The 13166-nt window shown below is 52.0% G+C and overlaps 3 protein-coding genes and 1 non-coding gene across 4 annotated transcripts; 2 read left to right on the top strand and 2 right to left on the bottom strand.

Moving 5' to 3' along the window:
• Nucleotides 1–159: 159 nt before the first annotated feature.
• Nucleotides 160–259, bottom strand: M406DRAFT_t39. Its single transcript has one exon. It is a non-coding gene; the product is annotated as a tRNA-Ile (tRNA).
• Nucleotides 260–1142: 883 nt separating this feature from the next.
• Nucleotides 1143–1925, top strand: M406DRAFT_350417 (uncharacterized protein; the record flags this gene model as incomplete). The annotated part of the gene is made up of 1 exon (XM_040922550.1): nt 1143–1925. One exon carries the CDS (start codon nt 1143–1145, stop codon nt 1449–1451), a length of 309 nt encoding a protein of 102 aa, XP_040778089.1. The 3' UTR covers nt 1452–1925.
• Nucleotides 1891–5228, bottom strand: M406DRAFT_350416 (uncharacterized protein; the record flags this gene model as incomplete). Its single annotated transcript, XM_040922549.1, has 1 exon — nt 1891–5228. The coding sequence occupies one exon, from the start codon at nt 5226–5228 to the stop codon at nt 2349–2351; it is 2880 nt and encodes a 959-aa protein (XP_040778088.1). The 3' UTR covers nt 1891–2348.
• Nucleotides 5229–8123: 2895 nt separating this feature from the next.
• M406DRAFT_61149 (uncharacterized protein) lies at nt 8124–13140 on the top strand (the record flags this gene model as incomplete). Its single annotated transcript, XM_040924722.1, has 2 exons — nt 8124–12986; nt 13078–13140. The coding sequence occupies 2 exons, from the start codon at nt 8124–8126 to the stop codon at nt 13138–13140; spliced, it is 4926 nt and encodes a 1641-aa protein (XP_040778087.1).
• Nucleotides 13141–13166: the final 26 nt, after the last annotated feature.

The raw sequence follows: 13166 nt of genomic DNA, 5'->3' as shown, positions 1-13166 counted from the left end.
AGCCGATCTCCTAGTGTCTATATCTGATATCGCACTGCTAGACGTAAGAGAGAGAGGAGAGGGAAAGGAAAGAAAAGGAAGGAAAAAAAGAGAAAGAGAAGACAAGAGACCAAAAGAGAGATTGGTCCCAAAAGAGGGAAAAATAACGAAAAAGGAAAATGGTCCCGGAGAGGATCGAACTCGCGACCTTCGCATCACAGATATTTCCTCAATTGAGGAAATATTAGTACGACGCTCTAACCAGCTGAGCTACGGGACCAGCCAGTGCGTTGCAGCGAGCTATTACTGAGTGCTCATAATGAGAATTGAGCATGCAACCGTATTGTGCTGTGCATGTAAGACTGGAAAACGGAAGATTGGAAAACGGTATTTGTGAGTACTATCCAGGGCTGCAGGGGCACAGGAGAAGGTCAGGAAGTACATTGCCTGATGAGAACATGTTGATTCTCACCCTAAGGGACTTGGCTAACTGGCAAGCAGTAGCAGCAAAAATCTTGTGCGTACTATGGGAAGGATGCAGCAAGTCGCATCAGCTCGACCCGAGTGTTATAGCAGGTGTGACTGCTGCCCATAGGAGGCAAACAGCTAGCTAGCTACCCCGCAGCACACATGACCTCATTGCCACTGCCGCAGGTGCTTTGATAGGGTGACAGGTCATCCCTGGGCAGCCCTTCTTTCATGCTGTTCAGGGTCCAGCAGCGGGATTGGCGGCTGGCTGGTGGCAAGCTGCAGCACTAAATGATCCCATCCTGCACGTTGCCAGGGTGCTGGTGGTGTTAGTTGTAGTGAGCTTGGTGAGGTGGTGAGGTAGCTTTGAGGTTGTGGCATGAGCTTGCGTTGTTGTCAATGATTCCTTCTTCCCCAAACCTTGCCTCCTTCAGGTGATCAACCAAACTCATCTCAGGAAAACCAGGCTATCTATATTAACCTACGAAAAGAGCATAAAACCAAGCAGAAACTCTGAGGTCATTTCTTCCACACATCAATCCTCCCCCTCCTATCACAGCATCACGATTCCCGACTACACACACACACACACATACAAACTGGCGTCCGCACACTCCTCCCTACCCTTCCACACACGCACTCCTATTGCCACAACCACCTCACCACCACCGCCACCAGCTGGTCCAACCAACACCATGTCCGCCACGCAGCACCAGCAGAACCCCTCCATCAACACCAGCCCTGACGCTGACCTCGCCGCCCGCCTCGCCGCCCCCGTGTCCCCCACCACAGAGAAGTCCGCCGCCGAGGCCATGCGCCGCACCTCAGAATGGCACCCGCCCAGTTCGTCATCTGGCTCCGCGCCCCGCCCCCAGCGGACCTTCTCTTTCGACCGCGAGGACCACAAGCACGCCATGATGGCCGCCAGCGGCACGCTCTCGGCCCGGGTTGCGCCTGGGGCGGGTGATGCTTCAGGGTTCAGTGAGAAGGGGGCGCCGGCCTAGGCTTTTTTTTCTTTCCTCCATTCTCTCTCGAGAATCAGGACGGAGAAGGGAGCAGGGAGCAAATCGCAAGGTTCGGTGGAAATGACAGTTGCTTTTGTGCTTCTTGGTGTGATGTTACGTGAGGTCGTGAATCGGACGTGGCCGATCTGTCGTTGGAGGCCAGGTGAATGGTCTCTGCTCCTGCTCGTACGACGCACAGGCCGAGAATCGGCATTGCACACCTGAAAAGCATAGCTTTGGATGGTTTATTCACCTCACCTATTGTTGCCACATCATCAAAGAGAAATGGAGTTTTGAGCTGAGTTCGGTCAGGGTCTACTCTTGTACAGTGGCGTGGTGGTAAAAGTTTAACATGGACCCCAGATTGCATGGCGCATCATGGTTTGAGATACAGCACCGCTCATTTAATGTTCGGACGGGTTGCGTTTGCCACAGTTTTGAAGAATTCATAAATTGAATTGAGATGGTCCGCCTTAGTCTGTACACTACCCTGTGCTATCCTACGCCAGCTCCGGTACATGTGATCATGCTTGGTATATAGCGCTGCCGTCGCAGAAAAGAAAGTTGGGAAGATGTGTCAGAGTTGAGATCTTCGCCGGTGTGTCCTTCGCAAGCACCCTAGACGAGCTAGGTAGCTGTCACGCGCAATTCTCAAGTCCAGAACGCCTAATCCCCTCCTCCCAAAACTCCTTTCCGTCAAGGAGTAGAGGTTTCCCATTGTTGATACTTGTACAGCGTTTCGTAATTTGCAGAAATGATTTCGTCGGTTGCCTCCTTCGTGAGTAGTGAAATTCTGTCAGTCTCTCGTACTGCGGAACAGTCTCGCCTGTGAAAGAAGTTGACTCTTGGGTCAATCGAGAACCAGAACAGGCTTGCCTCTGGATGAAGCAAAGCAGCTTAAAATCCATGAGGCCCCGTGCCGTCTATGCCACCGGTCGTGAAATACTCGGACACAACGCCAAGACCGTAGCTGATACCAGCCACCCAAACACCACCCACAAGCAATCTTTTGCCCAAGCTGCTCTTTTTTTTCTGGCCATCAGTCGCCGCATGCTTGGGGCCACTGTATACAGGCTCCTCACGCCGGAGATTGATGTTGTATTTGATCCGGGGTGATGATGGCGGCGGCGGAGGAGGAAGCTTACTGGCTTCATTGCCGGCCAAGTTTTCGTAATTGACATACCCCGTAGGAGAGGCAAAGTTGGCGCTAGCCGGTGACACGACTCTGGGTCGACCTGTCATGTCGATCGGGTTGATGGGTGTCGAGGTAGGCTGAGGCTGGGCCTCCACAGACGATAACCCCGTCTTATTTTCTGCAAGGCTGTCTTCTGTCTGCTTAGTCGTTGACGGGCGCACCTTGCGGAAGATGAGCACGTCCCCACTCCCTGAGACGATCTCAAATCCCTGTGCCTCAAGAGCGGCAAAGTGTGGCAAGAACTTTGTAGGATTTGAAAGGCGAAGAAGTGCATCGGCTGGCGACAAGGCAGATGTAAAGTCCGGTACCAGCGACGTGGTCTCGGCCATGTTGACTTTCTGCATGGTTGGGTCATACGCCAGAATCTTGTACAGTGAAGGCCCATCCGTTGAGCCGGAGCTGATGTCCTGAGACGGGGCGGCTGGCTCTTTGACCATGGAGGATGCGGCCTCCTCCGGAAGGTCTTGGCTAGCAGCGGGCGAGTTCCCATATTTCTCGGGCAGCGACGGAGTGGCGTCACTGCTACACTCAACAACTGGGATCTCAAGACCTTGGGAACCCTTGGACTGGAGATCATGATGATTGATCACTGGATTCCGATGAACCTGTCGGTCTAGAGCGGGCTGAATCTTGGAGGGCGAAGGACGGCCAAATGCACCCTCTAAGCCACCGTCCATGTTCTCGCTGTGAACCTGAGCATTACTCAAATCCGACTCTGTGCGCTCAGTAGGCACTGAAGAAAGTGTCTGCGTCCAAGACTTTTCAAACTCCTCGGGAAAGTCACGAACAAAGGAGCCCGTCACCTTGGTTGCCGACGCGCTGCCATGTTGATTCTTGGCTCTTGCAGATTTGACAGCAAGGGTTGCCTCTCTGTCCTCAGCATCTGACATTCGCCCATGCTGTTCCATCAGCGATTCCATCACATCGATGCCTGGACCTTTCTTAGACTGTATTGTCTTGCACGTGATTTCGTGGCCCGACTCATCAGTGCTGTCCATCTCTGTGGAGGCCATTCGTTCCGAGACGTCGTTGCCCTTTCCACCTGCCGTGTCCACGTCGGGGTTTCCGTCGGATTCTAGATCTTTCGGCGGGGTGTACTGCTTCAGTTCAGTCTGGCCATACTTTCTCCGAAAATCTTCGACGGTTGGTTCTGTGAAGTCGTCGGGCTCTAGCTGTTCAATGAAGGACCGGTATCTGGTATGGACCTCGGGTTTCGCAGAACTTTCAGTAGAGCTCGAAGGCTTGCCATTAAGCTCACTGGTCCAATCCGCTGAATGCAAATTCAGGACGTTGAAGGGAGTCTTCGCGTCACTTCGTGAAGCACCAACCTCGCTAGGGACCGGTGTGTGCTGATCGGGACGACTGGGTTCGATGTCCCCCACAATACGTTTCGAGAGTTCCTCGGCCAGCCAAGGCTTGCTTTCATACTTGTTGAGATCCTCGCTTGGTGGGTTGAGATCCTCAAACTGCTCATGAGCCTTGTCCGCCGCTGTCTTGGGCCTGGCAAGACCATCGTGCTGCTGCTGCGTATGTAGCTCTTCAGCAACGGACTCGGGTCTCCCGTACGGGTCCAGGTACTGTAAGGGGTTGGACTTTTGCAAGTCATCATCCGTTAGGTTCTCTTTAGAGAAGCCCTCAGGCTTGTCAGCCTCAGCCTGGTCCACGATGACTGGCTTGTCCTTCTGAAGTAAATTGGAACTGTAAGTCGCTTGTGGAATGGCATCACTCCAAAGCTTGGATCGAGTCTTCAGGGTATTCGTATCATATAGGGGACCTCTGTTTTGCACAGTGGGATCTGGCCTGTCTGATGCATCCATGGATATGTCGGAACCTTCTGTTCCAGGGCCGATGTCAGAGCTTCTGTCCTCACGAGTCTTCTCTACCGAGATTTCATTATATAGGGAGTTGACGTGGCGGGTAGGCGGGGACTGGGAACGTTCCAAGACATCGAGAGGAATGTTTCCTTCAGGTTTGGTGCTCCTAGGACTTGGATCTCTTGCAACTTTCCGATTCGTGATTGGATCGATGACGAAGTCTCCCTGCTCGATGGGCCTGCCGTCATCTGTCTGAGCTGTCGATCTAGTTTTCGGCGGCGATCCCCTGCTGTGCGATCCTCGGAACGGCTCCTCCTTCTCTTGGCCGAATAGCAGATGATCCATGGCCCCGCGCTCGACATCCTCGATGTTTTGGCCAGGACGCACGCCGTCCTTGTTCTCGGGTGTTTGCTGCTTATGGCGCTCAGCGTCGTTCCATGACCGGGGCCCCGGACGCGCACAGTGAGGATGCCAGTAAGTGTTGATCATGCGCTTTAGGGCGTGTCGGGCGTCCTCGGCGAAAGGATGCTTGTCCCATGACAACCGTCTGTTGACCTGTTCGGTGTATTTATGTATCAGGATGCGCTGTCGTCGTCGTATCTCGCGCTGAAGGTCGTCGTCGACGTACTTGGACCACATGCTGAAGCGGAAGCCTCGGGATTGCTGTCGATGCCAGCTACCAGCCACGCCGACGATCCGAGCGTTAGCAGCATGACTGGTTTGCAGGCACCTCGTCCGAGGGGTGAACTGAGAGGCGGTCGTCAACATTGTGAAGTCACAGCTGTTCGAGATACGACCATGCTATGGATGTGGTCTAGTCCGCCCAGTGAGACTGGCCAGAGGGATTCCTGTAGAGCTCTTATGCTTTGTTATAAGCTGGTTGATTGCGGAGGTTGCGTTTTGAGGAAGACACACAGGCTGAGGTCGCCAAGTCCTGACACACGGTAGGTGTGTGGGATGGGTCCACGGCTGGCACGGAGAGAGCTGTGCTTCCTTGCCAATAATGAATAAGCGGTGGGCTAACCCTTCGCAGCAATGCAAAGGGCTCCAAAGTTGATGTAGGCTGCTGTAGCATACAGATTCATGATAGGGAGAAGGAGAAGAGATAGTGGCTTATATCGAGGCCTCAGAGAGCCCTCGAGGTTGTTGGAGAGGACGAGAGCCGAACGGTTATAGTGGAATGTAGACGGAAGGGTGGGGGCCTACATGGAGTCGAGAATGAGGGGTCGCTCGAAATGGGGGCCACTGCCATGGGTGTCGCTTCTGAGAACGGACCGGCGGAACTGGCCTGACTACAGATAGTAATTGATACTGCCATCATGTCCTTCCTGCATACCAGACATGCCTCACTTACTACTCATATCCCAAGCTATATAGGATAACAAAGACTCTCCAAGTCCTGATCAACACATAAACTTACGAGCAGAGGCACTATACAATACCGCAGTGCCCAAATCCATCCCACGCCACATTTGTCAGCTTCAAGTGGAACATCATCAAATGGAGCCTAGCCAAACGCGGGGTAGCAGTGGTAGTGCCCGCCGCACTCCACTCACTTGAGGAGAGAACGCGAGGGCAAAGACCCCCGTAACCCACTGAATCGCCAGGCGTGCCAGGGTGCCCTGGGCTGCAGACACCGCTGCCAGGCCTCACTGCCATCAGTGGCTAAACCTCATTGCGACAGCGGGACAAATTCCTGATCCATGAAGGGCGGACTTGAACGACGTCTCTTTTCTTTCACACCGACTTCCCGTACTAGGTTGACGGAGACTCAAGAGGACTTCAAATACTAAATGTGTTTTTCCCATTAAGTTTTAACTCTTTCCTCACACATATAGATGGGGCCCCATTACACATTCCCCCGCTTCGTTGTGGTTTTCTAAAATATATATATATAGCAAGTCCCGATCAAACTCGGGCAGGAGATCCTATGGATGACGAGCGGCTTCCAACGTGAAGCTTTCTAGATCGCTCGCACGGCAGGAGCCTCTATTTGACGCATGTGTTTACAGCCATAGAGAAGACAGAGTAACCCGTGTCCCTCTGTTTTGTTTTAAGGTTCTCTTCGCTCCCGTACGTTCCATTCTTCCTCTCGACTCTTCTTCTTCACATCACGGAATCTCAATACCATCGTCTGTTATTACGAAGACCTACCCACCCTAAACACACACACACACACACACACACGTTTGTTATACCACTTAGCTTATTTGTTTATTCCAAGCCCAGTAATCCCGCCTGTTCCTCCGACAAGAGAGAAGGGAAAAAGAGAATCAAAACAACAGCAACCAGAAGAGTCTAAATTAGGCAAGTAGAATCAATGGCCATACGCAATAGGACTACAAATACTCTCGCCGACCAAGATATACACAATCTTGATACATACATGTATGATCACAACGCTTCAATCACCCCTTTAGTATATATCATGGACCCTAGTATCAAGTTATGCACCATGATCGGACTTTGAGCTGTCCGGCCAAGTCAAAGACGGACCCAATGGTAGCGATTATTCGTCCTTGGTGAGGTCAGTCGACACATGACCCTGTCTTGATAATATGGGGAGATTGGACACGATGTCCAAGGAACTGCATATACAACGATAGCATCGTCGAAGTCCCGTGCGAAGACTGCGATGGCTTGCATGGATGGTTCCTCGTGGATGAATATGAGAGACAAATCGGTGAAGACATGGTTAACATGCTCGGTCTGCTCCAACCTGGGATGTTACCCGGGTCTGTATCTGGCAGTCTGCTCGTATAATGTGCACCCACCATACAAATGGCCCTCCCGTGAGCATCCCGAACTACAGGGCCATGAAGAACCGGCCCAGGGAAACAATGATCTGGAGAAAGGAAAGGGCAGGCAAGTGGAAGGGAAGGTAAAGCACGTGGAATGACGGCGACAGAATCAAAGTAGCCACGGGTTACCATGGTCAAGTTTTCTGCATATAGGCTGTTAAATATATAGACTTGAAGTCGCTGACCCTCTCTACTGATCGTGATACACCAGGCCGGTCAGTCCTCCAACTTTAGACTTAAACACAAGGTAACAAAAGACTGGACCATGCCTTTGCTTGGTGGTCACAAAAGTTTTTTTTTAATAAAAAATTGATACAGTGTCAGGCTTTTAATTGTTTTCAACTTTCATGATTTATCGATTTTGGCTGCTAACTGCATGTACAAGTCACTGTCGCCACGCTGCTTTTTTTGAGTACTGAGCTGAGCCTCATGCCAAGGTGTTCCCCCTGCTGAGAGGATGTGGGGCCATGTCCTGTGCTTAGCACCCTGCTGCAGGCAACCCCCACGACGTACATAGTACCTAGCTCCCCACCAGCGGCCGGCGTGACGCACATTCATCATTCATTCCCACCGCGGTGTCGATCTGAAGACGTCTTTTTTTTTTTCTCGACTCAGATCCTCCAAAACATGACAATAACTATGACCATCTCCGAACTTTTATTTCGAATTCCTTTTTAGGAGCTCCGTACCCTATGGTCTTCCATTTTGGCTGTCATGATATCAATTTCTTTCGTGCACCGAAGCCAACCTTTTGCGAAGTCTCTCTAAACTCGACCATCCTCTCCGTTTTCCTCGTCCCCCACCACCGACCGATACCGCCTATCTCTTGTCCTTGCCCCATACTCAAGTTTCGACCGCCGACATGGCTCCCAAGGGTCGTTTAGGCGTTGGGAAAGGCTTCAGCAGCGCTGCTCCGTCCTCATTCGGTGGTTTCGCTACCCCATCAACGAGCAATGGCAGTCTCTCCTACCTCTCCGACCCTCCAGACCTGTCCTCAATCTCCGATCCAAATGTTGTCGTATCCTTCAAGAACCTTTTGAAGAAGGACAACACTACGAAGTCTAAAGCACTGGCCGATCTAGTTGCATATACACAAGCACACCCCCACGAGCTGGATGGAGGCGTGGAGGACGCTGTCCTTGATGCATGGGTTCAACTTTATCCTAGGACATCGATCGATAACGACCGCCGGGTCCGCGAGCTGTCACATACTCTGCAGTTCAAACTATTGCAGTCCGCCAGAAAACGAATGGAGAAAAGGATACCCAAGGTTGCTGGTACCTGGCTGGTCGGCTCTTTCGACCGGGACAAGCCCGTGGCTAGAGCCACCACGCAGGGATTGTCTGCGGTCTTTACAACAGAAGAGAAGGTGACCCAGTTCTGGAAGAAGTGCCAGCTTCAGATTCTGCAGTACGCAACTGAGGCCATAACAGAGACGCCCGACACCCTCAGCGACGAGCGGTCCACGAAGCCGGAAGACGCCGAGGCCAAATACTACCGTGCCATAGCAGGAGGCTTGTCCCTCGTGCTTGGCCTTCTTCAGAGGCTTTCTCATGAAGATACAACCAAGTTCTACACTGAGTACGAAACGTTCTTCTCTTCCGGCCCTGGAGACTCGGCCTGGTCCTTTGCTACTGCCGATGACTCTCGCGTTCGGCAAATCGTCTACCAACTCCTGCGGCTTTGCTTGGAAAAGCAACAGGCGCTGTTAGACCCGCACATGCCTCGAATCGCCAAAATTATCACCTCGGACGCTCTCAAGAAGCCCCAACTTGGCTCTGCGGATGAGCTTCTTGGGGTTCTCATAGAACTGACGCGGCTCAACCGGGAACTTTGGGGTACCAAGCGATCACCGCTTTCGAGACTGCGGAGTTTCATCGAAAGAGGCTCCCAAGGCGGCCGACCATCTTTCTGGGATGGCCTGGACAAGCTTTTGGCCATCCTCCCCACCGACTCGATATCCGAGGGAGCTGCCTCGGAATTTTTCAAATCGTTCAGGACGGGGATCAGCAGAAGAGAGGAGCCAAGAACCAATGCCCCTTATGCTTGGAGGTGCTATCTCAACGCGGTCTCTCGGATGTTAGATCAAGTCGATACTGAATCTCGCACGAAGCTGATCTCCGAAACGGTTTTTCCATTGACAGACAACTACTTGTTCTCGACAGAACGCCAGGGAGAGTGGCTGACAGGTGTTCAAATGCCTGTTCTTTCCCTTGCCTATAGTGTGGCAGCTCAGTCAAAAGATACACAAATCACAGAATCTTTGAGCAAGGAATGGGAAAGACTAGGGGCCGCTTTCATAGCTCGACTTTCCACGTCCCTGCCTGAGGTATCTAAAGAATTCGAGCCTTCCCAGAAAAGGATCGCAGAAGACGGGAAACGGTGGTTTTCTGTGGTGGGCGCCATCCATACGTCTTTAACTGCACCATCTAGCCAACCCATTGAACAGCAGACCAAGGATTATACGGAAGCTGCTGCCATGACTGTGGTGCGAGAAGCAGTGGATGTACTGAAGCGAAGGAACTTCAAGCCTTTCGGAGCAGCTGCAATCTTGTTATGGGCTTTGAAGCAGAGCCCATACCTTTTCACAGTTGAGAACCAGGGATTATTTCTGTCGGTCGTCCCAACTGGCTCCGAGGAGGAGATGGCCAAGCTGTTATCATCACCGTCAGCCTCGTACATAATTGCTTGTATTGAAGCTCTGGGTCAAAATCACGATGGTGATTTCGAGAATCTATGGTCTGCTACCGTACAATCCCTCCTCCAAATGCAGGGGGCGAATTCACAAGCAGACTCATATCTCACAAAGCTTATCTCGATCCCTGCCGCGAAGCCGGTGGCGAGGAACTCTTTCAGCCTTCAACAGCATCTCGAGAAGAACATTCTGGCATGCGCCCAGTCTAGAGGCGGTTCTTGGGACATGTTTGATGCGACTCTAGCTGGAGACGTGGTGGTTGAATCAAGTCTACGAAGTTCGGCGTCAGACATCATCGAAACGCTTGGCAATGACAACGAGTCCAGCATGAAAGCAATTGAGATCATACTAAGGCGGCGTCCAACTATAATCTCGGAAGACGAGACGCTTCACCTCAGCCTAACAACAAAGTTGCTTAGCATGTTGGAAATCAACGAGCCTGCCGTCTCTTCTAGGGCATCTCAGCTTCGCTCGTTGCTCGAGAAACATGGCGATGTGCAGCCATCTGTCCTGAGTATCATCCAAGAGAATCTTGAACGACCTGGTCCAGACTCCTTGAGTATTGAGACTCTAGTACAGCAGGCTACCGCCACATTGGAAGCAGGCAACACGGATCTGGAGCAGATGTTGCCAGATACGAGAGTCTGGGCAAAAGAGCTTGCGCACTTCCTACAAGGCGGGATCAATCCGGCTCTGGCGCTGACAAGCAACATCGGTGGTGCCTGTTTTCTCTCGAAGGACGACCTACTGCTGCCAACTACAAGTTCCCGGCGCGACTCAAGAGGGCTTTCTATTCCAGCTCGGATGGCGATGTACACAACCGCGATACTCGACCACGGAATTCAGATAGAGGCACTGTCTCAAAGCTTCCAAACTGAGCTGCTATATCTGCTCTACCTTGTCATCGAGCTCGCGTCTGACCAGATGACGCTCATGGATGCAAACAGACTATTCAAGGATCTCGAGGACCCAAATCTTCTGGGAGAAGTCGAGGAATTTGTAACTTCAGCAAGGCGAATCATGCATGGCATATTCGCGAAATTCCAGGGCTGGAGGCCAGGGGCAGGGCAGTGTCTACTTGATGGGCTTGTTGGCACACTGATCGAGCAGGCCAAGGCTCTTGTTCCTACCGGTGTTTACAGTGCTCGTGCGCTAACCGAGATTTTCGAAGCGTTTTCCGACGCCCACGGGCATGCAAGTGCCGTTGAGGACTGGGTGGTTCAGCTCGATATCATGAAGGCATCTCATGCGACAGTCCTTCCTTCAACAGCATTCTTGACAGGCTATGGCGAGATGTTGGCAGGGTCCAAAGTCGTCTCCAACTTGCTGAACAGACTGATCAGCGATATTGCCGGCGCGAATCCTCCAGCCGAAAAGACTTTACAATCCTTGGTCTTGCTCAACGCTTGTATGCCTGTCTTTGAACTAGGTCAATTACCAGTGGCAAACAACCGTCTTGTCTTCGCTGTGAAGCAGATCACATCCTGGTTTTCACGCAGCCCAGAAGATTTAGGCATGGAGGTTGCTACGGAGAGCTGCCGAGCCCTGCAGCACCTGTTTCCATGCGTCCAGGAGGTCTACGGACCGTATTGGGAGCAGGCGATTGGGTTTTGTCTCTCACTATGGAGTCATGCTTCCAAAGACGACTCTGAGCGACGTCTACCTTACATACACGCTTCCGTCAAGCTGTTGTCAGCCCTTCGCAAATTTGACGAGCCGAATGACGATCTTGTGGACGCACTTGATCTACATGCGGACGCTGTGTTCCGCGGCCTGTTGGATCTTCTCAAGCTTCCTGGAAGCACCAATTCTCAACCTCGAGAGATAGTCGATGCCCTGTTGTGTCGTGAAGCCGCAAGTATTCCTTTGGAACACTTGAAGGATCTGACGGACATTTATGTCCTGGTGGCATCCGAGTCGCGCGAGATCCAAACAGCCGGCTTTAATCTTATCCACCGAGCGTTACCTGCAGCACAGGAGCAAGTGTCTCTCAATGTCCTCCTCGAGAAGAAACAAGCTAGACTTCCCGATGAGCTCACATCACTTCTCCTCGATGCACCGACCCTCGAAGCATTTCCCGAGGAAGTACTGGTGCAGTTTCCAACACCTATACGGTCCTATCTCTTGTCCTGGAAGCTTGTCTTCGATGCCTATGAAGGTGCTGCATACAAGGTTCGGACTGATTACACGGAAGACCTCAAAGTCAATGGCGCCATCAGTCCTCTCATGGAATTCATGTTTGATGTTCTGGGCCACTCAGCCGCCAGCCCTATCAACCTCGATAAAGAAGGATTGACTGTCGATGACATACAAGACTACGACATTAAGGTCGCCGACTCGCTGCCTGAGGAGAAGAACATGCACTGGCTTCTCATTCACCTCTTCTATCTCACCTTGAAATTTGTCCCTGGTCTGTTCAAGACTTGGTTCCTCGACTGTCGTTCCAAGCAGACAAGGATTGCCATTGAGCCCTGGATGATCAAGTACTTCTCCCCTATCATCATACATGACGCCATCGCAGAGGTCCAGAAATGGTCAAACTCCCAAGATGTCTCAGACCCAGACGAGAAAGAACTTGCCATCAAAGTCAACTATGCCCAGCGGGAAATCACTGCGGCCTACGCCATCGACGATGGTGGCGACGAGCAGTCGGCCTCGATGCTGGTCCGAATCAAACCCAACTACCCGCTTGATTTTGTCGATGTCGTAGGACTGAACCGTGTCGCCTGCAGCGAGCGTACATGGCAATCGTGGCTGCGCGTCACCCAGGGAATCATTACCATCTCGAACGGCGCCATCATCGACGGACTATCCACTTTCCGCAGGAATGTTCTCGGTGCCCTCAAGGGCCATGTGGAGTGTGCTATTTGCTATTCGTTCATCGCTGTCGACAGAAAGATGCCGGACAAAAAATGTGCGACGTGCAAAAACCTGTTCCACCGGGATTGTCTATTCAAGTGGTTCAGCTCGGCGAACCAGAACACGTGTCCGCTTTGTCGGACGAGGATGGATTTTGTGGATAAGAAGAAGGTGAGCAAGTCGCTGCGAAGGCCGCCTGTGGATGGTGATTAAAAATGTATGGTGTGATACGGTGTGACGGATCACCGTGATCGGCACAAAGATAAAGCAGTCAGTAGCGCGAAACGAACCAAAGACTTGGGTAGCTCATCAAGACGGCACTTGAGAGTTCTTTTCCTTCTGCGCAAGTGA

This window comes from Cryphonectria parasitica, assembly GCF_011745365.1.
Source record: "Cryphonectria parasitica EP155 unplaced genomic scaffold M406scaffold_3, whole genome shotgun sequence".
Taxonomy (NCBI): domain Eukaryota; kingdom Fungi; phylum Ascomycota; class Sordariomycetes; order Diaporthales; family Cryphonectriaceae; genus Cryphonectria; species Cryphonectria parasitica.
Note: the sequence above shows the minus strand (reverse complement) of the source record. Positions and strands in the feature narration are given on the sequence as shown.